Below are 24,783 nucleotides of genomic sequence, written 5' to 3' on the forward strand. Positions count from 1 at the left end.
TTATACAAGTGGAAATGGGAATCAGGAACCCTGTAGTATCTGTCAGGTTTGGCAGGGGCCGGGGGAAGTGAGTCAGGAGCAGAGCTGACATCATTATATGCATCATCAACTACAGTTAGCACAGGTGGTATGGCTAAAGGCCTATGCTGTGGCAAGTGTAAGAAAGTCCTTAGTCTTTTTCTAGAATCAGAGAAATCTTGACCCTGCCATTGAAAGTGTTCCCTCATACAGTGTAAAGTTTCCCCAAATGAAAATTCCTCTGGAGGGGAAGCAGAAGGGATAGAGTCTTCTGCATCAGAATCCTCATAAGGTGAGTATGGCCCTTCCTGATGGTCTGACAAATCAGATCCATCGGAGGAGTAGTCAGAGGAGAGAGGTTCAGGGGGGTCAGTCCTGGGCCTTTTGTCAGGAGGAGGATGGGAGGCCCTGTCTGGGTGTGGTTGGGAACCTCTAATCAGAGAAATAAGGTCCTCAGCAAGACTGAGCATCTGGGAACTTGAGGAAGGCCTCTGAGAGGTAGATTTTGCAGGCAATGCCTTAGCAATTTTAGCTGCTTTAGCCCTGGAGAAAGCCTTAATAGACATAGAAGCAGGGGGCCTAGCTGCCCCACGTGCAGGAGTGGATATGTCCAAAGGAATAGTGTCGGAAAAATCTTGTGCACTTGCTTCTTCGGTAGGGATTTCTGTAGCCAACTCGGCCGGGGCCTCGCTGGCCACGGTTGTCGGAGGTATGTTTTCGGTGGAAGGAAGAACCGAGACCTCGGTTTCAGCCGAAACCGAGACACTCGTGGTAGGCCTAACCGCGGTTTCAGCCGAAACTGCAGGCCACGAGTGTCGGTCCTTTTCTTTGCGTTTTTTGGCTAAATGCGTAGTCGGAGTCTCCGACGGCATTTTATATGCAAAAGCGGAGCCAAAAAACTCTTCCGCAAACTCTGACCGATGTCTAAGAGTCCGTCGGTTGAAGGAGGCACAGGCTAAATAAGCTGATACGTCGTGGTCTGGGCCTAAGCAAGGAAGGCAGTAGGAATGGAAATCTTTATGAGGCATTTGTTTCCCACAAGTTAAACAATTATTTACTTTGTCTGACATCGGCTGAGGCAAGAAAGAGTCCCCAACGGGGTACTTAGCTTTTTAGAAGTTTTCGGTACCTGAATCTCTGGATCTGACCGACCGGCACTTGCGAACAGCTTCTGCTTCGGGCACCGCGCGGCAAGAAAGACTGAAGAAAATGGCGTCGGCTGATGCCTTTATACCCCAGCAGCTATGACGTCGGGGAAGATGCGACATCAGCCGAGGCCAGACCCAGACTTTGGAATCCGGCCGACCGAAGGGCTGCCTGAGGCAGGACAACCCATATGTTATGACTGCAGATGCATCCTTGAAGGACATCTTGGAGTAGATTCCGGATCCTTGCTGGTCTGCTGGGACTGGTTGGATGGCCCTTTTTCTTAGCAGTTTTGAGATTTCTAATACTGCTTGTTTCCTTAGACCGGGTGGAACATCTGGAAGGGGCCTGTTTGGCTGTTTTGGGGTGTGGACAAAGGGAATTTTGTAACCCTCGGATATGATCGACCGTACCCATGTGTCTTCAGTAAGGGAAAGCCAGGCTTTTGGGTACAGTGATAATCTTCCCCCGACTGCCTCCGAAGGTGGACAGTCGGGCAGCTTCTCAGGGATGCTGGAAGGGTTGGCCAGAGACAGCTTCTCTGCTACCCTGATTCTGCAGACCCCCTCTGCCCCTGGGGCGGCATCTATTATTGTCCCCCCCCTGCCTCTAGAGGGGAACTCGCCTCGTGCGTCCGGCACAACTCCCTGTGGTTTGCAGAACCACATTTGTCCACCCTTCTGACCTTTGGGGTATGGTCTGGATGGGGTGGAAAAACTGACTCCCACGGCAGAGAGAGTCTTGCCGTCTTGTTCGCATCTGGTCAAAGTATCCTTCACCTGAGGTCCAAACAACGCCGAACCATCAAAGGGAGAGTTGGTGAAGGATGCCTTAAAGGGGTCAGCAAAGTTACAAAGCCGCATCCAGGCATGTCGTCTTAAGGCCACACCTGTGCCTGCTGCCCTACTCGCCCCATCGGCCGCATAAGAAATAAGCCGCATGGAGGAGTTAACAATCGAGTTTAGGGTTGCCAGCTGAGAGTTGATTTTGTCCTGAGACCCCGCAGCTGTTGGATCCTGTAGAGTATCACCCATTTCTTTGAGCAAGTCTCTTTGAAGACGGGTGAAATGACATAAGTAATTCAGCGACCGCATGGTAAAGGTCGCTGAAGAAAACATCCACTTGCCGTACCTATCCATGGTCCTAGATTCCTTATTAGGAGGATGGATAGGTACTGAAGGATCAGCCAGTTCCTTCTTAGTGGCTGCTGCCACCACCATGGCATCAACAGGGACACCCTTGGTCAAAAACTGTTTATCAGAAGGGGCTGTGATAAATTTTGAAGGCCTCTGCGGGGTAGGTTCCATCGAGTCAGAGGCCGTCCATGCCTTCCTGGCCACCACATCCATAAGGGGGTCAAAGGGCAGAGACACCCAGGAGGTGGAAGGCGAACAAGCCTCTAGGTAGACCGACTCATCCTCGGAAGGATTGAGGGTAGACCAGTTTCCCCTCTGCTTGAGGATCTTAAGGATGTCAGAGAAGGAGACATCCTCAGAGGGGGATCGTGGGGACCCTTCCGACTCATCCAAGTCGGTATCAGATGTGACAGACTCAGGGGAGTCCAGATGCTTCCTCTTACATTTCCTCTTCCAAGGGGGCTCCCCTGACGGATCAGGGGAGACCTCAGAAGAGGAGGATGCTCCCAATGGGGGCCCTGAGGCGTAGGATCTCTGCGGTCAGGGTCGAGAGGATGGGTAGAGACCGTAGCAGGCACTACAGTGGGAGGAGCTGAGGGAGCCGACAGAGGAGCAGGCACAGGGGCCAGCACACTCCTCATGACCTCAAAAGCACCCCTATCAGGCAGGGAAGAAGGTCCCCGCTCCGAAGAGATAAGGACCCCTCCCGGCACCGAGAGGGATGGCTCCGAGGCCGATGTCAGAGCCGAACTCACCTGCGCCGAGGCTCCGAGAGGGAGAACGGGGTCGGACAAGGGTCCGATGCCACTCGCCCCCTCGGAACAGACGAGGGAGTCACGGCATCCGGATCCCTCCAAGAATGGCACCATAGAAGAAATCAGAGCCGACAACAGAGCCGAAATGGGTGGTATCGGCTCCGACATGTCGACGGTCCCGGCTCCCACAAACTCCGGCTTCGAACTCAGGGGAAGAGTCGGAGGAGGAATCGAGGATGGAATGGGGATAGCCACTGTCTGTTGAGAAGGGCTATGAAGCATCTGGGCCAGTGCCTGCGACTTAAGGAGTCTGCTAACCACCCTCTCGAGGTCATGGTCCGAAAGTCTGGAAGACCGAGAGGAATGGGACCGGTGACTGCGCTCCGAAAGCAAAGGAGATCTCGGAGCCGAATGGACAGACTCCAAAGAGGGGGACCTGGAGTGCTTACGAGTCAAAGTCGGTTCCGAAAAAACTATCGGAGCCGACTGAGTTTTTGAAGCGTCGGCTCCAGCCGGAGACGATGCCGAAGCAGAAGTAGCACCACTGGTCAGAGGCTCTAAACTCGGAGCTGACGATTTAGTGGGTTTAGAAGGCTTGCCCGACGAGGACTTGGCCAGGGAGCCTTCAGGCTTCAATCAGCCTCTCAAAATCAACTTGTTTCTGCGTTCCTGCAGGACTCTTGGACTGAATGCATGGCAGATGGAACAAGAGTCCTGCAGATGCAGAGGGCCTAGGCAATAAACGCAAGAAGTGTGACCGTCTGTCAGAGACATTTTCTGATAGCACGAGTCACACTTCTTGAAGCCTGAGACCTTGGACTCCTTAGACATAATGTGGTAGAACACACCCACACACACACACACACACACACACACACACACACACACACACACACACACACACACACACACACACACACACACACACACACAGAAAAACCTAGTCCAGTCACTTCACCACACCAAAGACTAAGACTAAAAATACTAACTTTAACAAATTAACTAAAAACTAACTTGGCCCGAAGGCCTAGTTATATAAGGGGAAGGAAGGACCGAGGGGATAGAAAATAGACCCAAAAGGGGACTATATAAGGCGGGTTACTCTATGAGGGTAAAAAGGGGAAAGAACAAACACTAACCCTGAAAATAAAAGGGAAAAAACCTTACCCGAAAAGCTGTTTTTGAAAAATTTACCAGAGAGCCGGCAAAAACGCAACCTTGCAGCTAAGCGGCAAATGAGATCTGGGTAGTTAGCGCCTAGCATTGTGGGATACAGGGTTACCTTGAGCCGGTAAAAATAGCTCTCGAGCTTTGGTATAAGCAGAGGCGGAGCCAAGGATCAGCTCCGAACCCATCCAGCAAGAATGAAGGCGAGATTGACAACTTAACATTGAAAATTTCAGGAGTCGTCCGATTGGCACTTGCGAACTGCTTCTGCTTTGGGCACTGCATGGCAAGGAAGACTGATGTAATGGCATTGGATGCATGTTTTATACCCCTGATGACCTAACGTCATGGAAGAAGGGACAGCAACCGACGCAGGACCCAAGACTTTGTTAATCAGGCCGACTGAGGGCAACCTACCAGCAGATTACCCAAATGTAATGACTGCAACAGTGAAACACAAAGAACATCCACTGTTCCCAGCAGCCCAGGGCCAAATGGAAAAGTCTTGAACTCCTAGCAGCTTCTTCCAATCTGGAAGATGAGAACATTCCTTTACTTTTAGGAATCTGCAATAATGCAGACAGCTTGATGGTCACACAGCACATCCAGTATTTCACATAAGCACATAATGACAGACTGTAGCACAACCTTCTGTAAAAAGTCTTTGGAAACAAATGCATTTAGGCCACTGAGATCTACATCATCTTTTGTTTTCTTTGCTACCAAAAAGACTACAGATTACTATATTATAAGTCTGCCTGGTTTCCTGAGATATCCTGAATGGTTCTTTTGTTGAACAGCTTTACCACCTCCTTCCTAGACAACAGTTTTTAATGAGGCAGGGCATCCTGCAAAAGTAAAATGGGATTCTAGAGAGAAAAGGAATTCAGCATCTTACTTATCCAATTGATCTTACAACATACTTAGACATGGAAGGAGAACCTTGCCTTCATCCAACAGCTTTCAGAGTCAAACAAGAATTCAAGACTGCTGTGAAAGTACAGATGTGTACACTTACCATAAATGTAGATGTTTGAGTGTATTCACTGTTGCAGTCATCACATTTGGGTTATCCCTGCCAGGGTAGCCCTCGGCTGGCCCGAATACCAGAGACTTAGTATTTCTGCATCGGTTGCTGTCGCTTCTGGACTGACGTCAGATCGTCAGTAGTATAAAGTAAGGCAGCCGACACCATTACATCAGTTTTTCTTGTCCTAACCTGTCAGGAGCCCCCAAGCAGGAGCCAGGTTCTGGTGGAAGAACCCCACCAGTGGAAAATAAACACCAATATATCCCTTGTAAGGAAAGGAGAACAACAAGGAAGAATGGCAATAAAAGGAGAAAGAAAATAAAGGGGGATGGAGGGGGGGGGGGGAACCAGGACTGCAACAGTAAATACACTCGAACAACTACATTTATGGTAAGTGTACACAACTGTACCATGTTAAACGTGTTTCACTGTTGCAGTCATCACATTTGGGTAGATTCCCAAAGCTGAGGAAATGGGTGGAGGCAGTCAAGGAAAAGTACAGTTTTGTACCTACCATAAATGTAGATGTCCGATAGGCATGCATCTGCAGTCCTTACAAATGGGTTGTCCTGTCGTCAGGCAGCCCTTCGGTCGGCCGGATTCCAAAGTCTGGGTCTGGCCTCGGCTGGTGTCGCACTTCACCCGACGTCATAGCTGCAGTTATTCGGGTATAAAGGCATCAGCCGATGCCATTTTCCTCAGTGTTTCTTGCCCCAGATGCCAGGTGCCCTCTAGGAAGGCTAAATTTGGATAAATGCAAATGGTTCCAAATAGTAGAAACAAACAAAAATAAGCATGTATGTACATATATACAAACAAATACACCATAACAGATTCCCCCAGCCAGCTACAAGATGGGCAAATACCCTAGGAGTACCACAGAGGGGAAGGAGGGTGGGTAATCCTGACTGCAGATGCATGCCTATCGGACATCTACATTTATGGTAGGTACAAAACTGTACTATGTCCTTCAAGGATGCATCTGCAGTCCTTACAAATGGGTAGAATACCATAGTCAAACTGGGGGAGGAGGAGAAATAAGATTATGGTGTAGTTAAGATCCCTTGCAAAACTGCAGTGGCAAAACCTGCTCGGGATCTGGAGTATAAAGGTAAATTATAATGCTTGGCAAATGTATGCATGGAGCTCTAAGTAGCAGCCTCTAAAATGTCTTTGGTAGCCACTCCTCGTAGAAAAGCTGTGGTAGTGGCTGTAGCCCTTGTAGAGTGAGGCCTGATGTTTTCTGGAGTTTTCTTCCCATGGTAGGAGTAACAAAATCTAATGCAATTTCCTATCCACTTAGAGATTGTCTGTTTTGAAATTGCTTTTCCTTCCATTCCTGTTGCATATGCTACCAGTAGCTGGTCAGTTTTCTATTGCCCTTGGTCCTGTCCAGGTAGTAGCGTAATTGTCTATGTACATCCAAGGTATGCAAAAGTCTTTCTCCCCTGTTCTGTGGGTTGGGGAAGAATGTAGGTAGGTGGATAGCTTGATTTAAAGATACCCTGGAGACCACCTTTGGCATAAAAGTAGGATTTGTTCTCATGGACACTCTATCTTGATGGAAGATCAGGAAGGGCTGTACTGCCATTAATGCCTGTAGCTCAGATACCCTTCTTGCTGAAGTGATTGCCAGCAGGAAAGCAGTTTTCCATGATAAGTACTGTAATTCTGCTGTTGCTGCTGGTTCGAAAGGAGGGAGTGTCAGCTTTTCTAGCACAAAGTTAAAGCCCCATGCTGGCAATGGTGGCTTCCTAGGTGGTTTTACATTTTTAATTCCTCTCAGAAACTGCCTGAGCAGAGGATGTGAGAAGACTGGAGGATCCAAGTTGTATTCTGCTGAAATAGCTGATGCATGAATCTTAATGGAAGAATAGGACAGGCCGTTGTGGAAGAGCTCTGCCAAGTATTCCAGGATGTTGGCTATGTTTACCAGTGACACATTTTCTCCCTTTGCAGTACTCCAAATGTGATATCTTTTCCATTTTGCTGAATAATTTTTCTTGTTGAGGGTCTGCGAGCCTCCAAGATAATGTCTTTAACCCTTTGGGATAAATTTGGGTTATTTGGTGTTATGCAATGTTCCAGGCAGTCAGCTGCAGTGTTTTCAGGTTTGGATGCAGGGTGTTGTAGTTGTTCTGTGTTAACAGTAAGGGAACTAGGGGTAGAGGCCATATTTGTTCCCGAGACATGCTCCTCAGTAATGGGTACCAATGTTGCCTTGGCCAGTCTGGAGCTATCAGGATGATCCTTGGACGGTCCTCTTTGATCTTCAATAGCACCTTGTGCATCAAAGGAAGTGGTGGGAATGCATATGCTGTCAGGTTTTTCCAGCTGAAAGATAGGGAGTCCACTTTCCAAGCAAGTGGGTGGTACGCCCTTGTGCAGAATTTCTTCAGTTGGTGATTGCGTGGGGATGCAAATAAGTCTATTTCTGGTAGTCCCCATTTTCTTGTAATGGTTTTGAAGATGTCCGGATGTAGCCTCCATTCGTGCGCATCCGAGGTAGTTCTGCTTAGTATGTCTGCTAGAATGTTTTCTTTTCCTGGCACAAAAATTGCTTGTAACTGAATGTTGAAGCTCAGGGCCACATTCCAGAGGTCCATTGCCATCCGGCATAGAGAATGAATGTGTGCCTCCCTGTTTGTTGATGTACCACATAACTGTGGTGTTGTCTGTCCTTATCAACAGTTGACCTTGTTGAAGAAATGGTCTGAATGTCTGAATTGCCAGTTTTACTGCCAGCATTTCCTTTTGATTTATGTGTAGGTGCAGCTGGTCTTGAGTCCATAAGCCTTGTATGCACTTGCCCAGCATGTGTGCCCCCCCAACCGAGGTCTGAGGCGTCCGTTGTGATGGTCTGGCTTGGTTGAGTGCTGTGGAAGGGCAGTCCTTTGTTTGATTGACAGGCCTGAGCCCACCATTGGAATTCTTGCTTCAGGCATGGGATTATTGGAATTTGGGTTTCTAGGCTGTGCTTGTGCTGAGACCATAAATTCCTTAGGTACCACTGTAACTTTCTCATATGCAGTCTGGCATGTGGAACCAATATTATGCAGGATGCCATGAAACCCAAGGCTTGCAGGACTTTTCTTGCTGTTAGCTGGTTCTGCTTTGTTAATGCCAAGAAGTAGAGGTAGTTGCTCCTGTTTTCTACTGTTAGGAATGCCATTTGTTTTGATGTGTCCAGCTCTGCACCCAAAAAGGTTATCCTTTGGGATGGTATCAGCCTTGACTTTTTTATATTGACTGTGTATCCCAGGGCTTGCAGTAGATGAATGACCCTTTTCAAGTCTTCTGCTAGCTTGTTTTTGTTGTCCGCTTGCAACAGGCAGTCGTCCAGGTAAGGGTAGATTTGGATTCCCTGAAGCCTGCAATGAGCAATTACTGATGCCAGGCATTTCGTGAACACTCTGGGCGCAGTAGATAAGCCAAAGGGCAATGATGAGAATTGATAATGCTCTGATCCTGCAAGAAATCTGAGGTATCTTCTGCAATTTGGTCGTATGGGGACGTGCAGGTATGCCTCCTTGAGATCTAGAGTTACCAGCCAAGACTCCTTGCCCAACATGGGAAGAAGTTGCTGTAGGGTCAGCATTTTGAATTTTGGGACAATGAGGTATGTGTTTAAAGCGGACAGGTCGAGAATAGGTCTCCATTGGTTTTCTTTTCTTGGTACCAGGAAGAGCCTGGAGTAAAATCCTTGTCCTTGCTCCATAGATGGTACCCTTTCTACAGCTCTCATTCTTAGTAAGTGAGTTATTTGTTTTAGAGCTTCTGCCTTTTGATTTGGAGGTAGGTTTGGCATTCCTCTCTTCCTTGGTAGAGTATGGAAGTGAAACCTGTAACCTTGGTCTATTGTCTGCAAAATCCACTTGTCTCCTGTGATGTAATGCCAGTTCACTGAAAATAAGGCTAGTTTCCCGCCTAAGGGTGCTTCTAGTTGTTCCCTGGTAGGCGGTGCCAGCGCCAAGTCACTGTGATTGTCCTGTAGTAGTGGTGGTGGCTGTATCTGTGGCTGTACCTCGCTGGTTGTTAGCCTGCCACTGACGTCCTCTGTAGGCACCTCTGGATTGACCTCTGCCTCTTGGCGCCTATTCCTGCCTCTCTGAGTTTTGGAGGTGTCTGGAAAGGACCAATTCTTGGAGGGCCAATTCCTGCTAAACCTTGGAGGTTGGACCTGTAAGAAATCTTTCACTGTCTGGACAGATTTTGCCTTCTCTTCCATCTTCTTCAGCACCTGTTGTGCAGGAGAGCCAAACAAATTGATCTTGTCCATGGGAGCATCGAGTAGCTTTGATTTGACATGGTCTGGTAAGGCCTGCTCTTTTAACCATGCATGCCTTCTGATCACTGTGCCAGTCATGGCTGATCTAAAGGAAGCCTCCAGTGCATCATAGCCGCATTTTAAGGAATGATTACTGACCTGCTGAATGTTATGTACCATTTCCTGAACAGATTTTTTGTCTAATGGTTCATCTGAGGACAGCTGTTTAGTTAACTGGTCTAACATAAATTCTTGATACTGGATCATGTGGAATTGACAGTTCAAGGCCCTAGCTGAAAGAGTAGCAGCAGTGTAAACTTTTTTACCCCATCTCTCTAAGGCCCTGGATTCCCTTTCAGAGGGGAGGGGGTTTTTGGCAGAGGTAGCTGCTACCGCCTTAGGTCCCTGGGAGATAGTTTCGGGATCTGCAAAAGGAGCCTTATACAAATGATAATGTGTGTCCGGGACCCTGTAGTACCTATTGGGCTTAGCAGGGGCCGGAGGAAGTGAATCAGGAGCAGTACAAGCATCATTAAATGCATCATCCACAACAGTAAGAACTGGAGGGATAGCTAAAGGCCTATGCTGTGGTAAATGCAGAAAGGTTCTAAGCCTTTTTCTAGAGTCTGAAAAATCCTGGCCCTGCCACTGAAATTGTTCCCTCATAGCATGCAAGGTTTCCCCAAAGGAAAATTCCTCAGGCGGAGAGGCAGAAGGAATGGACTCTTCAGCATCAGAGTCTTCATAAGGGGAGAAAGGGCCCTCTGGAGGGTTTGAATTATCTGAATCATCAGAGTCATCTGTAGAAACTGGCTCAGGGGGCTCTGCTCTAGGCCTCTTCTCTGGAGGTGGGTGAGAGGCCCTGTCTGGGTGAGGTTGGGATCCCCGGATCAAAGAAATGAGATCCTCTGCTAAACTAAGCATTTGTGAACTAGAGCTAGGCCTGTGAGAGGGGGTCTTAGCAGGCACAGTTTTGGTAGATTTAGCTGCTTTAGCCCTGGCAAAGGCCTTAATCGACATGGATGCAGGTGGCCTAGCAGCTCCACGTGCAGGGGTTGATCCAAGGGGATAGTATCAGATAAATCCTGGGAATCTGCAAGAGCAGGAGGGATTTCAGTAGCCGATTCCACCAGGTTGGATGAGGCCTCGTTAGAAGGTAAGCTTTCGGCTGAAGGAAGAACCGCGAGCTCGGTTTCAGCCGAAACCGAGACACTCGCGGTTGGCTTAACCGCGGTTTCGGCCGAAACCGCGGACCGCGAGTGTTGGTCCTTTTCCTTGCGCTTTTTAGATATTTGCGTAGTCGGAGGATCCGACGGCATAATGTAAGCAAAAGTGGAGCCGAAAAACTCCTCAGCAAATTCCGACCGACGTCTAAGCGTCCACCGGTTAAAAGAAGCACAGGCTAGACAAGCTGCTACGTCGTGGTCTGGGCCTAAACAAGGTAAGCAGTAAGAGTGGAAATCTTTATGAGGTATTTGTTTCCCACAAGTTAAACAGTTATTCACTTTTTCTGACATCGGCTGAGGCAAGAAAGAGTCCCCAACGGGGTACTTAGCTTTTTAGAAGTCTTCGGTAGTAGTAGAAGTATTCGGTAGCAGTAATCTCTGGTTCTGACCGACCGGCACTTGCGAACAGCTTCTGCTTCGGGCGCCACGCGGCAAGAAAGACTGAGGAAAATGGCGTCGGCTGATGCCTTTATACCCGAATAACTGCAGCTATGACGTCGGGTGAAGTGCGACACCAGCCGAGGCCAGACCCAGACTTTGGAATCCGGCCAACCGAAGGGCTGACTGACGACAGGACAACCCATTTGTAAGGACTGCAGATGCATCCTTGAAGGACATCTAAGGGCTGGCTAGGGTGCCCTGCAAGACTGCAGAGGCAAACCCTGCCTTGGATTTGGAGAGGAGAGGCAGGTGGTAATGCTTGGTAAAAGTGTGAACAGATGTCCAGGTGGCAGCCTAAAGGATATCCCTGGTGGGGACTCCTCTGAGGAAAGCTGCAGAGGTGGATGCTGCTCTGGTGGAGTGTGTCCTGACCCCCTGGGGGGAGGCTAACTATGCTGTTTGTAGCAGAAATGGATGCAGTATGCTATCCATTTGGAAATAGTTTGTTTGGAGATGGTTTTGCCTTCTGCCCTTGTAGCAAAGCTAACCAGCAATTAATCAGACTTTCTGAAGGATTTAGTCCTGTCCAGATAGAATCTGAGCTGTCTGTGCACATCTAGAGAGTGAAGAATCCTTTCCCCCTTGTTCTGTGGATTAGGAAAGAAGTTGGGCAAATGAATGGATTGGTTGAGAGCCACACTGGACACCACCTTGAGCATGAAGGCTGGGTTAGTTCTGAGGGATACCCTGTCTGCATGGAAGATGATAAAGGGTTCCACAGTCATGATTGCTTGCAGCTCAGAGACTCTTCAGGCTGAAGTGATGGCCAGAAGGAATGCTGTCTTTCAGGAGAGAAATTTTAGGTCTGCGGAAGAAGCTGGTTCGAAAGGGGACAGGGTGAGCTGTTCCAAGACAAAGTTAAGGTCCCAAGCTGGTGTTGGTGCCCTCCTGGGGGGCCTCAAGTTGCTAGCCCCACTGAGGAACTGTTTGATGAAAGGGTGTGAGAAAAGGGGCTGCTCAGTGGGAAAATGAGCAGAAATAGCAGAGGCATGAATTTTTACAGAGGAGAAAGAGAGACCACTGTGTAGTAGGTCAGCTAAGTAATCCAGGATGAGAGGGATGGAGGGCTGTGCCCTATTGGCTCCCTTAGCATGGATCCAGGTGCAGAACCATGTCCATTTATCTGCATAAGACTTTCTGGTGCTAGGACGTCTGGCCTCATGGATAACATCCAGAACATGTTTACTGAGGATGGCAGATTGGTTTGGGGTTAGGGAATAAGCCAAGCTGCCAAACTGAGCATCTGCAATTAGGGATGCATGAATTTCCCCTTTCCTCTGGGTCAGGAGGTTTGGAATCTGAGGAAGACGCCATTGAGGCAGTGGGGACAGGCTGCACAGAAAGGGGTACCAGTGTTGTCGGGGCCGTCTGGAGCTATAAGAATGGTCCTTGTTTTTTCCTCCCTTATTTTGAGCAGTACCCTGGGGATGAGAGGTAGGGGAGGAAAGGCATAGACCAATAGATTGACCCAGGGGAAGGACAGGGCATCCACTTTCCAAGCCATGCAGTGATGCTCCCTGGTGCAGAATTTGCTGAGCTGATGGTTGGTGTGGGAGGCAAAGAGGAAGACCTTCAGGGTTCCCCATTTCGGAGTTATTAGGTTGAAGGTACTTTTGTTGAGTTGCCACTCATGTGGGTCCAGAAGATTTCTACTTCACTGGTCTACTAGAGAGTTGAGAGAGCCTGACAGGAATTGTGCTAACAGGTGTAGGTGCATGGAAGAGTCTATGAGCCAAAGGGTCATGGCCAGCCTGCATAGAGGGTAGGAGTGAGTCCCTCCCTGCTTGTTGATGTGCCACATCACAGTGGTGTTGTCTGTTTTTATCAGGAGAACCCCCGGAGAGAGAGAAGGTGTTTGAAAGCTATCAAGACATACTACACAGCTATCTTCTCTTTTTGACTTGATGTGCAGAGGGATTTGCTGTGGGCTCCACTGGCCCTGTATGCACCTGCCGTCCAGGTGTGCACCCAAAGTGTAGTCTGATGCATCTGTGGTGAGGGTCTGGGCGGCAGGGGGTGGGGAGAAGGGCAGTCCCTTTTTGTGGGAGCATGCTGTTGCCCACCAAAGAAATTCCTTTCTGAGGCAAGGAATTATAGGTAGAAGAGTTTCCAGGTCTTGAGAGTGTTGGCACCAAAGGCTGTTTAGGTACCACTGAAGTTTCCTCATATGCAATCTGGCATACGGAATTAGTAGTATGCAAGATGCCAAAAGCTTGCAGATATCTGGGGCCTGGTGGCTAGTTGAGAGAAGTAGGCTGTCAGGAAAATTTGTTTCTCTGGTATAAGGTATGCCATCTGGGATGCTGTGAACAGACTTGCTCCCAGGAAGATAATCCTTTGGGTGGGCACCTGTTTGGATTTCTTTTCATTGACTGTGTACCCTAGGGAGGTTAGCAGGGAGTTTACAAAGGCCAGGTGCTTGAGCAGCTTTTCCTGGCTGTCTGCCTGAATTAGGCAGTCGTCTAAGTAGGGCTAAATCTGGATATTCCTTTGTCTGCAAAAGACAATGGCCGGAGCCAGACATTTTGTGAAAACTCATTTTGTGAAAACTCTGGGAGCAGTAGATAAGCCAAAGGGAAACGCAGAAAACTGAAAGTGCTGAGATCCTGCCCTGAAACGGATATATTTCCTGCATGATAGGAATGTGGAGGTAGGCCTCTTTTAGATCTACAGTGGCTAGCCAAGCATCCTTGGACAGCATAGGTAGCAGCTGCTGGAGGGTGATCATTTTGAATTTTGGGATCACCAGGAAGGTGTTTAGAATGGAAAGATCGAGGATGGGGTGCAAGGTGTCCTCTTTTCTGGGTAGCACAAAAAGTCTTGAGTAGAACCCTTGGCCTTTCTGTTCTGCAGGAACGTGCTCTACTGCCCTCATAGAGCAGGGAAAGGACTTGCTTTTGCGCATCTGCCCACTGGTTTGGAGGTAGATCTGGTAACTCTTTTGGGGTTGGAAAGGTGTGGAAAGAAAATTTGTATCCCTGGGACACTGTGTTGAGAACCCAGCGGTCATTGGTAATGGTAGCCCAGGTGCTTGCGTGAAAGGAGAGTATTCCTCCTAGGGGTAAGTGAATGTGGGCAGAGGGAGGGGGTGGAGGAGGTAAGTCATTGTGAGTTCTTACCATAAGGAGGTGGCTTAGAACTCTCTGGTTTTGAGGTGGAGGTAGTCCACTGCTTAGATCTCTGCATTCCATGTGACTGCTGTCTGGGGGGTCTGGTTCCCTGGGGTCTGGGCTGAACTGGTTTAGTGGGAGGAGGAAAGGACCAGTGCTTGGTGGAACAATGCCTGCTGAACCTGGGTGGCTAGACCTGTAAGAAATCCTTACCTTTCTACATAGATTTTGCTTTTTCTTCCATCTTTTTTAAGACCTCTTCTGCCTTAGTGCCAAATAAGTTGTCTTTGTGCAAGGGGGCCATCCAACAATTTAGATTTGACATGATCTGGCAAGGGCTGTTCCTTAAGCCATGCATGCCTTCTAATGACAAGATGGTGACTGCTGCCCTGCAAGAAGCTTCTAGGGCGTCAAACACACAGTGCAAGGTGTGTTTAGTTACTTGACTTGCAGAATGCATTAACTCTTGTAACTCTTTAGATCCTGCACAAGCAGGAAAGGAAGACATTTTTTGTTTGAGGAATTCTAGGGTATGTTGCTGAAATTTTAGCATATGGAACTGACAATTTAGTGCCCTGATAGCAAGAGTAGCTGAGGTGTACATTTTTTTTACCCAGACTGTCTAGTGCTCGGGAATCCCTATCTGAGGGAGTGGAATTCTTAGCAGAGGTTGCTTTTATCCCTTTAGGCCCTTGAGAAATTACCTCAGGATCAGCAGAAGATTTTTAAAAAGAAAGTTGTGAGAGTCAGGGACTCTGTAGTACCTGTCTGGGTTTCTGGGGCAGGAGGGAAGGTGTCAGGAGTCAAGCTGGATTCCAGGAAAATATCCTCCACAACATTCAGGACTGGGGGGATGGCCAAGGGTCTGTACTGTGGAAGATCTAAGAATTCCCTGAGTCTCCTTTTAGACTGAGGGTAGTCCTGACTCTCCCATTGGAAATGCTCCCTTAAGGTATGAATGGTTTCCCCAAAGGAAAAATCCTCTTGGGGGGAGGCTGAAGGCATGGAATCCTCTGCATCAGAATCCTCATAAGTTGAGGGGTTGCATGTCTTCATATTCAGATGCATCAGAGTCATCTGACTCTTATTCAGACAAAACTACAGGGGACAGATCTCTTTTCCTTTTGGAGGGGGGGGGGTAGCTTGGCTTCCCCTGATGAGCATGATAAGGTCTTCCACCATTTTAAGCATTTGAGATTGAGGCAAGGAAGCAGGTGCCTAAGATTGGGTCATCGGTTTCTTGGGTGTGGTTCATACCCTGGGCCTAAGAAACACAGTCGTTTTCAAAAGAATGGTAGTCGTGAAAGAAGACATCCGTTTGCGTCGAGAATTGGTAGTGCAAAGGACTTCCTCAGAAGCCAGTGCCTGCTCAGCGGCTCTGGACCCATCCAAGGTAGAGACAACCACAGGATCCTTAGTAGAAGAGTTTTGTGGCATATCGGACTCTGAAAGGGTCTCGGTAGTGGCCTGCGAATCCACAGAAGCGGGCATCAGAGGCTGTGAAAGTGCCTCACTGAGGACTGGAGAATTCGGTAGGTTTGGACCTGTGCAGTCTGTCTCTGTCTTTTAATCTTTATGTTTTTTCGGAAGATCTGCTGATGGATGGCTTACCGAAGCCATATCAGAGTTTGAGGACTGTAAGCGAAAATATCTAGCTACATTAAGGACCAGACATGGATAATTCTGGCATTGAACAAAGCACAGAAGTGACAGTGGGGGATGTCGCTGTCTGGGCCTAAACAAGTGACGCAGTAAGAATGAAAATCTCTGTGTGGTATTTGCTTTCCACAGTCGAAACAATTGTTAACTTTTTCTGACATCGGTTAGCGCAAGAAAAAAGGATTCCCAACAGGGTACTTAGCTTTAGAAGACTTCAGCTTCAATTCGGTAAAGGAAACTCAGGTAGCGGCAGACTGGCACTCGTGCGAGCTGCTTCTGCTTCGGGCTCCATGGCAAGAAAGACTGGTGTAATGGCGTCGGCTGCCTTACTTTATACTACTGACAACTTGACTTCAGTCCTGAAGCAACAGCAACCAATGCAGAAATACCAAGCCTCTGGTATTCAGGTTGGCTGAGGGCTACCCTGGCAGGGATAACCCAAATGTGATGACTGCAACAGTGAAACACAAAGAACATCGAAAGATAGGCAGACAGAGCAAGCGTTGTGAACGTGAAATGCAGTGATCGTGTGTATCTTTATGGGGTATCTGGCGCCCGCATTGGCATTTGCCCTTTTTTGCTGACATCGGCTAAAGATTGCTACAACAAACCAAGCTTTAGCTAGAGATTAAAGAAGAAAATCCCAACAGGGTGCTTAGCTTTAAGAAGTCTTGCGGAGAAGGAGCGAAGCACACGATGTGACGGTTGTCTGCAAGGGACATTTAAGGTCCCTGGTTTATGGCCCTACGTGTGACTTCCCACGCTACTACAACAGACAAGCTGAAACTTTTGTATAGGAGCCGATGTACAGGTCGCCTGAGGTGGAAAATCCCACACCAAGAATACTGCAACACAGGAATAGAAGGACATCTGCAAATGACTGCAAAAAGGTTTACATGTTTTTCTATACTATGATGCACTGCACAATGGTGCTCCAACATGTACTGCCTCAAAAAGGAAGCAAGAATTTCGACTAGTAGAAACTTGCTGGATCGCCTGTTGCACTGGAACTCTAATCTCCCTATGGTATGACCTAACATTTTTTCTGGCTTTATGTAAAGAACCAAAGTGAGTGTGTATTGTGAGGACAACAGAAATGAATTCTGTACATACTGATCCTGACTTTTACTACCAAGATCTGTGTGCGTGTGTCTGCACTTGCACGTGTATGCACATGCATTTAAAGTATAGCACATGGGTCCAATGCTACAGCTAAAGGGCTGTTACAATAAATGCAGCACTATTCTGTACTACAGACAATACCTGCACTAAATGAGGAATTAATAACCTCTTCCACAAATATCTGGCTTAGTATTCTGTCTTTTTTAAACCTAAACATAATGATGCCTACTGTTAAACTACATAAAAATTCAGTGCCACTGTAGTAGCTGATGACTCGAGACATTTTCACTAGAACCGTAACCAGCTGATGAAGACAAAGAATAAGGTGGCAGTCAATTTTCAGTCCCCTACTAAAAACTTGGAAGGGGGGACAGATGGCATAATATCTATCCCGAGTCCAGCAGAAGGCTTCCATAAATCTGCCACAATTAAAAGCAAAGTATAGAGGTCTGGGGGCATTGCTTAAGTATCAGTATTCCTGGCATCCTTATCAGGCAAAGGAATCAGCAGTCACAGAGTCAGTGGGAGAAGTAGCCTATAAAATTGGTGGGGAGGCAGACTTCTCCATAACCATTACATTAGCAAAAGGAGATGCAGATTTTTCATTTACTTTAAAGGGGACTTTTCTGATAGAAGATGCCAAACTCTGAATCCACCTCCATACCTCTCAAGTGTACCTCATTACGAGGAACATACCTCATTTGGGGTCTTAAAAAAGTTCATCTTCCTCGAAGTTCCACATTGAAAGGCTCTGTCACACATTCAATGTTAGGAATTTTTTAACCAATATCCATGGTAAATTGAAAAGAATCATATTAATTCATTAAAAGATCTTTTTATAAGTAAAAACAACATATTTTAACCATCCTATCACCCTCCTTTTTAAAGTTGTTAGCAAGCTGTTAGCATGTGTTCAACATTTTGCCCATTTGTTCCAGATTATGAGGGCTAGTGTTCCTCATTTTGGAGATGGAAGGTTGAGAGCTATGTCCACCTCAGATACAGAAAAGGAAATATGCTTGTGCTTTGCTACACGTTTTTTTTTTTTTTTTTTTTTTTTAACATTTCAACAATAACCCTCTGCAAGCTTTGAAGTTAGAATATTAGCCAGTTTCAAGGCTGAGGAAATAGTGGGTCAGAAATCTGAACTGAGTGTAACCTGTCTTTCCTATGATTGGGTGCTGAAGCAGAAAAGTCTGAACAAATTTTACAAGAAGAGAGGATACTGTTGCAATCTAGATAAATAACACATTTCCCTTGCTTGTCCTTTGGAGGAATTTTCTCTCCACAGCCAACATTTATGGAATCTGTGTTCTGTGATTAAACAAGGACAGCCACCCAAACAGAGTAACCAATAGTAGTAAACAAATTTAGTATCAATAAACACCCAAGTTTACTTGCAGTAAACAAGGATTGTTTTTAAGACAGCAAACATAATAAATGAATGACTGGAAATAGTAACAGACAGAATGTGAACAACCTAAAACCAACCCATAAAAACAGCAACATACTAACAGTAAAGGCATTAGCTTGGGCCCCAAACTTTAAACACTATTCTGCCAGGAACATTTTTAAAAACTGCTAAATGAAGCAGCAGAAATAGCAAACAACAATGATCATCATCAGAAAACACTGATAAAACGAAATAAATCACCCAAGGCCCTTTCAAAATATAGATTTAGAAAGAGCAGCTTTGTACTGTCTAAAGATTATCTCAGCACTTCAGTTGGTAATGAAAAGCTGGACAGGAACACCTCAGGCTGATTCACAGCTTTGATGAATCAGTGCTGACATTGACCCCTATTGCTCATGTACTGGAAGTACAAAGCAACCTGTGAAAGTCTGCACTGCTAAGTTGTCCTACTGCCTGTGAACTTACTCATAAGGGTTTCCAAAGACAAGCTCACTTTCAACAGATAGTCCCTTACAATTTATGTTTCAATGATTGTTTGCTTTTACTATCATTAAAACAAACATTTCAAAGCAATTATTTCTCCAGAACAGTGGGTACTGGCTACATTTTCCTGGAAAAGAAACATAACAACTGAAAGTGTGAAAAACAGAAAATAAATCAAAGTTTATTTTATTAAAATGAAACATTGATTTAATGGAAGTGTCACATTTTCCTGATAATATTGTCTGCAATTACGGTCACTATGTCCTTCAGGAAGTTCCGTGTAAGTCGGGACATGGCTTCTACAACTGCAATCAAGAGGCAGTACAGATTCCCAAGGCGGTTCACAGGAGGTTACCAGGCTAGCGGCCCTAGAGCCTTTACAAGCCTAGCCATGTCAATCTTGAAATGCCTCAGTTGTTCTTGTTTAGATGCACGTAGTTCGCAGAGCTCACCTATTATAAACCGTGATTACCCCTCTTCATGAGTGGGCAAACACTGACAACTACACTTAAATTACTGATACTAACTGTTCTCCAGAATGAGTTTAGGACTTATTTTAGATCTGGATATACGGTGCCCATTCTGGTTTCCACGGTTTTGTATATGCACCTGTTGTTACAAGTTAGAAATGGCATCTTGGATTTCACTGTTAGTTATAACCCTTTAGTCCAAATGATATACTAACTGCACTATGGTCACTCTGTTGCCACTTTGCCTTTACTGAACTACCTGTTCACTATGCTTCAACTTCAGTTCATTTACTCTTTCAATGGCTTTGGGCAATGTTCTTTTTTTGTTAATGTGGTTATCTAGCTGAGCTGCGTTATGTTGTCAGCTTAAGCTTGACAACGCAGGACTTCTTTCTACAAAGGCTATGTCTGGACATGAACATGGACTTACCTGCTAGTCTGAACCTACAGCATTGTAACCGAGTTGATATGTATGCTAGTTCATAACATTTGGTACCTGGGATACAGCTCTGAGGCAAAATAAGTGGGCTTAGCAGCCTGGAGTTTAAAAGGCTGCACTGTTATTAATGCTTGAATTTTGAAGGCTGAACTTTGCTAATTAACAGCACCCTTAATACTGCTGCAGTTTTTCAGCTTCCAACAAAACTTTGAAATGATGACTTTCAGTCTTTTTTCAACTCAAATTTAAAAGTTAAATTTGTTTCCTGGGAGTCTGCCTTTGTTAGACCACTTGGTCCATCAAAACCAGGGTGGAACTTTTGCTTAATTTTGTTACTTTGAGAACTTGATCTACTTTACAGTTTATTATATAAACAATAATATATATATATAATATATTTATAATTATAAACACTGTTTTCCATAAATAAATTTAACGACTACATGCACTGATCTACAGTTTTACTCTTATTTGGAAATTTGTCTGCATTTTCATTCATTTTATTTTATATGACAATGGCTGATACTTAAAGTATTTAGTTCAAAAGTATTTAAAACTATTAATAGGCTGAACTGATAGGGTTCTGCCTCATGTAGTTATACTGTTACTGCGTATTAGACCTGTATCTTCTTCTGAAATGACAGTGGGAAAGGCATCAGTCAATGTGTGTGTGTGTGTGTAAGTCATATGCATAGCCTCTTTACTTACACTTAGATACTTATTGTACAAGCACTGCTACTTGAATATACAAGATCCTTTCTAACCTACACCTGTCTGCTCTCTGCCCATGTGTGACATCACAACTGTCAGTCAATGAATTCGTAAGATTTTTTTTTTCTAAACAGTCATTTATCGAATAAAATATCTCACTAATAAAATCAGAAACAGCACATGCAGCAACTATGTAAAAAATGACAATAAAGAGAAGTAAATACAGAGCAGTGTTTCATTCACAGTGGCTCCTGAGAAAATATCACAACTACTTTTACACAACTACTAGTGCAAAACACAGGGTGGTAGTCCCGGCAGTTTAAAAGAAGTCTGTGGGCTTACTCAAATCTACATCCAGTTTAGAGGCTAGGGCTTTTCAGATTCTTTAACTTTTGCAACATGCTTAACATAACTCAAATCCTTATTATCTTCTAAAAAAAAAGTGGCTACAAATGACTGGCAAGGCAATAGTGCCACCAAACCTCACACCTTATGGTGGGAAATAAGATGTCACATTATTCATAACCTACTGGGATGTCTTTTTGTGTGAAAATCAGTCTGACTAGTTACTTTCTAAAAATGTATTTCTACAGTTCTGCATCTTCCCTAAATATCAGTATTAAGGAAACTATGAACTGGATTAAGTGTGCTATCAGAGAATGAAGGAATATGAAGGCAAAATATATATTAAACATATTTCAAACTAAATGCATGCTTGCATTTATATGAACCATATAAAAATTAAATAACTATCAAAACTAACAAATTAAACCTTCTGCATACAGTGATTCCCGCATGCAGTATGCATGTTCCCAAGGTAAGGTGACACTACACTTAAATATTGTTGACTCCTTAACTGGGTTAATTTTCTTTTAATAAATCGTGCTGTAGGACTATAATTTACACAAATACCTACTATGAAAGCGTGTGTGTGTGTGTGTGTGTGTGTGCGCGCGTGTGGCTGATATGACTGGACCTTTGTAGATGCCGGACACTTTAGTATGTCCTTTGCCAGATTTATCTGTAACAATGTATGTTGACTATGGTATTATTCGCTGAAGTTTGGGCGTCGGGCTGGCAACTCGGCACCATAAAAATCTACTGCCAATCATTAGCGGACCGGAGTTCCACTGTGGCGACCCCTAACCGGGAAAAGCAGAAAAGACAAACAGTGTATGATGACTATAAAGGCGTGTTGATCCATGCAGTCAAGAAATACCTGACAGTAAAAGCAACATCATGCTCATACAAACGTATCTTATCAGTCTAGCAATGGGGCCAAATAATGTCAGGCAAAATAACAATGAGCAAATGCAGTTATAACTGTTTATCTTAATTCTGTACCACTAAACGAAATGTTCTAATTACTACACACAGTGTATTTTTAGCAGTGTAAGGCACCATGCTACGAGGTGCTGTTTATGAATAAAATATTATGAGTCTTTATCTTAGACCACTAATGTTTCTTAAAGGCTCACACTGTTGATTCCCTTATTGCTGTACTATAGGAATTACATTTCACTCTCCAACCTTTTTGATCTACCATGATTGCTAAGTGACCATCTGAAAGCCATTACAATCATTCTGGCTGCATCAGCTTTTTTTCTGGAAGTGGGAAGGAGGATTCCTAATAACAGCAACAGTTATAACTGCAGTTAAAGGAAATTTCTTAAAATGAAAATGGAAACTATAGCTAAGTGTTAAGTGCTGAGTGAGCATCACCTGTTATAATAGCTGGTAAGCATCATGTTATGCAGTAATTTTAATAACATCACCTCCCAAACAATACATAAATAAATACATACACAAGTCTTCTGACCTTGTCTTTTGGCAGTTTCAGCTGACACGGCACTGGTGAGAATGCAGATAGCCCTCACACAATAGTATACACAATCAAGTTGGCTTGGGCACTGCTGTTTCTGTAGTGCATATGTAGTACAATGTTGTTTTCCAACATGCTGTTCTGTATCCACAGTCCAAGATCAGTCTACTAAAAAAGGCCTAGGACACAGGACACACTGTACATTTTCAAAGTACAGGTTACTGTCTTCAAACATCAGCATCATGTCAGACAAGTAAGCAACAAACAGTCTTGTGAAACCATAGCACCTCTTGCAGTTTAACCAAGAGTATAGTTTCCAAGGCTTCATTTGGAAGTCAAAGTCCACTGCAACTGTATACAACTGAGCAAAATGCTGAAAGGCTGCCTCAGCTTTACTTTCTCCTGCTAAGCACACTAAGCAGAGTGCAAGAATTAAAACCGAATAGCAGCACCATTCTACAAATGGTACCATCCAAACAGCCTACCCAGAAAGCAGACATGCAGGACAACGGTCTGCAACAGCTGCTTTTAATATGGAACCCCCTTAACCAAAAGTACTTTTAATGCCCTAAAAACTCAGCAATGAAGGCCTTAATTCTAGCACAGAAAAGGTCAACAAATAAAGCATTTTGAGCTGCTCTGTTTTTTCTCAGCACCTGTCTGCAAAGTACCCTCTTTCGCCTTTTTCTGTGATGAGATCCCTGCTCTGTGATGAATAACATTACCTCCCTGACTTCCGGAGACTACATCAACATTCCTTTCCGGGCTACACCCCCCATCTACATTGTGGGATTTTCCTTTCCATTTTCTCTCAGAATTATGAAACTTTGTAGTCCCTTTCTTTTCTTTTTCATCTTTGCAAGTCTGACCCTCCCCTTTCTGTGTATGGAGCCCATGTTCCCCTTTTACTGCTTTTATTCCATGCACACCTGCTCTTGGTTGTCCTCCTGCCTCCATTTCTGAAAGGCTATATGCCATAGCGAGTTGAAGATCTTCATCGTCCTCATCTTCTTCCTCTTCATTACCGGCATGGAAGAAGTAGCTGGGGGCAGCACTGTGTGAACGCTGCATGTTTGGTGGGGCTGAGGTAGGTGTATAGAAAGTTGGCTGGTTTTGGATTGCTTGCTGCTCTCTTTTGCTGAGCTCCAGAGCAAGAGCCATCTGATCTTCAACACCTATAAATGTAACAAAAGAGAATTCCACTGTTACAAGCTCCCTAACATATTTTATCACACTGTTATCATGTCTATTAGATGAGCTTAAACTACTCTCTTCATAAGAAGGTATTAAATCCTAATTTGTGATTCACTAATTCTTTAACTGCAGGTCATACCTTTTCGCTAGCATTTTATTCTTTTCATTCTTTACCTTACCAACGCTAATTACAATATAGATCCCACATACAGCAACTGATTCAGTTCTCTGGCTGAAAGGGCCAATAAGTAGCCGTCTCAAAAAGCAAGCATTGATAGAGGTCCTCAGTGAGGTGACGAGAACTTCCACCTGTTGAAGCACTCTACATTGCGCAGCTGATAAGCAAAGGAATTGTGTCTAGCTCTAAGGATGTCACTGCCCCCCTTAACTCAGCCCTTACTAGACAAATCATCGAGTAAAATGCCAACTTTGACATGTACCTGTTCAGACACATGCAACAACTGGAATGCCCACAGAGATACCTTACTCAAAGAATATAAGGCCTAATCAACATGTCCTACATGAACTGACTCAAAGCCCTGTCACAATACTCGGCATCCTACAGCTTACTAAGAGGTGATCTATGTATGGCATACAAGGCATCCTCCAACCCAATAATGATGGGACCCAATGCAAATTAAATGGCATCAGACATACTCAGTCTAGGTATCTAAACCTCTTCTGCAACATCAATAAATCATTTTGGAGAGACGGGTATATCTTGCAAAGGATACAACTACTATAAAATATGAAATAGACTCTCATTCCATGTAAAACAAGCTCATCCCTATCCATATTCAAGTGCAACTTGGTTCTATGGATGGGTAATAAAAAATTCAGCCCAGGTCCGCCCTCTGTACTACTAATGGCCGGAGGCAGTTCCTAAATGATTTATTCCACTCCTGGGACCCCCTTAAATTATCTATGGTATGACTTAGTTATTCTCACTGGGGATAATATATAATTATGGACTATGGGATGGGGAAGGTCAATATAACACCAAACAGGACAGAATAATTCAAGCACCTAAAAGAAAACTGGCTACGCTTAAAATGTTCACAAGTGCAGCTAACTTAGTACTAACCTATAATAACGTAAACAGCAGATAATGCACAGTAAAATTAAATTCTAAACAATTTAACTTAACATGTACGCAATGTGTACAGCTTTGAA

The 24,783-nt window shown here is 45.1% G+C and overlaps 1 protein-coding gene across 4 annotated transcripts in view; it reads right to left on the reverse strand.

Annotated features, from left to right (window-relative positions):
• Window positions 1–24,783, reverse strand: part of DNAJB2 (DnaJ heat shock protein family (Hsp40) member B2) — a 2,030,098-nt gene that overhangs the window by 629,175 nt on the left and 1,376,140 nt on the right. For all 4 annotated transcript variants that reach the window (XM_044075865.1, XM_044075867.1, XM_044075866.1 and 1 more), the window contains exon 9: window positions 23,346–23,591. In XM_044075865.1, the coding sequence (XP_043931800.1) occupies window positions 23,346–23,591 (246 nt within the window). The remainder of the gene's footprint in view (window positions 1–23,345; window positions 23,592–24,783) is intronic.

The sequence above is a fragment of the Protopterus annectens genome, chromosome 6.part1, assembly GCF_019279795.1.
Source record: "Protopterus annectens isolate FY-2018-M chromosome 6.part1, PAN1.0, whole genome shotgun sequence".
NCBI lineage: Eukaryota > Metazoa > Chordata > Ceratodontiformes > Protopteridae > Protopterus > Protopterus annectens.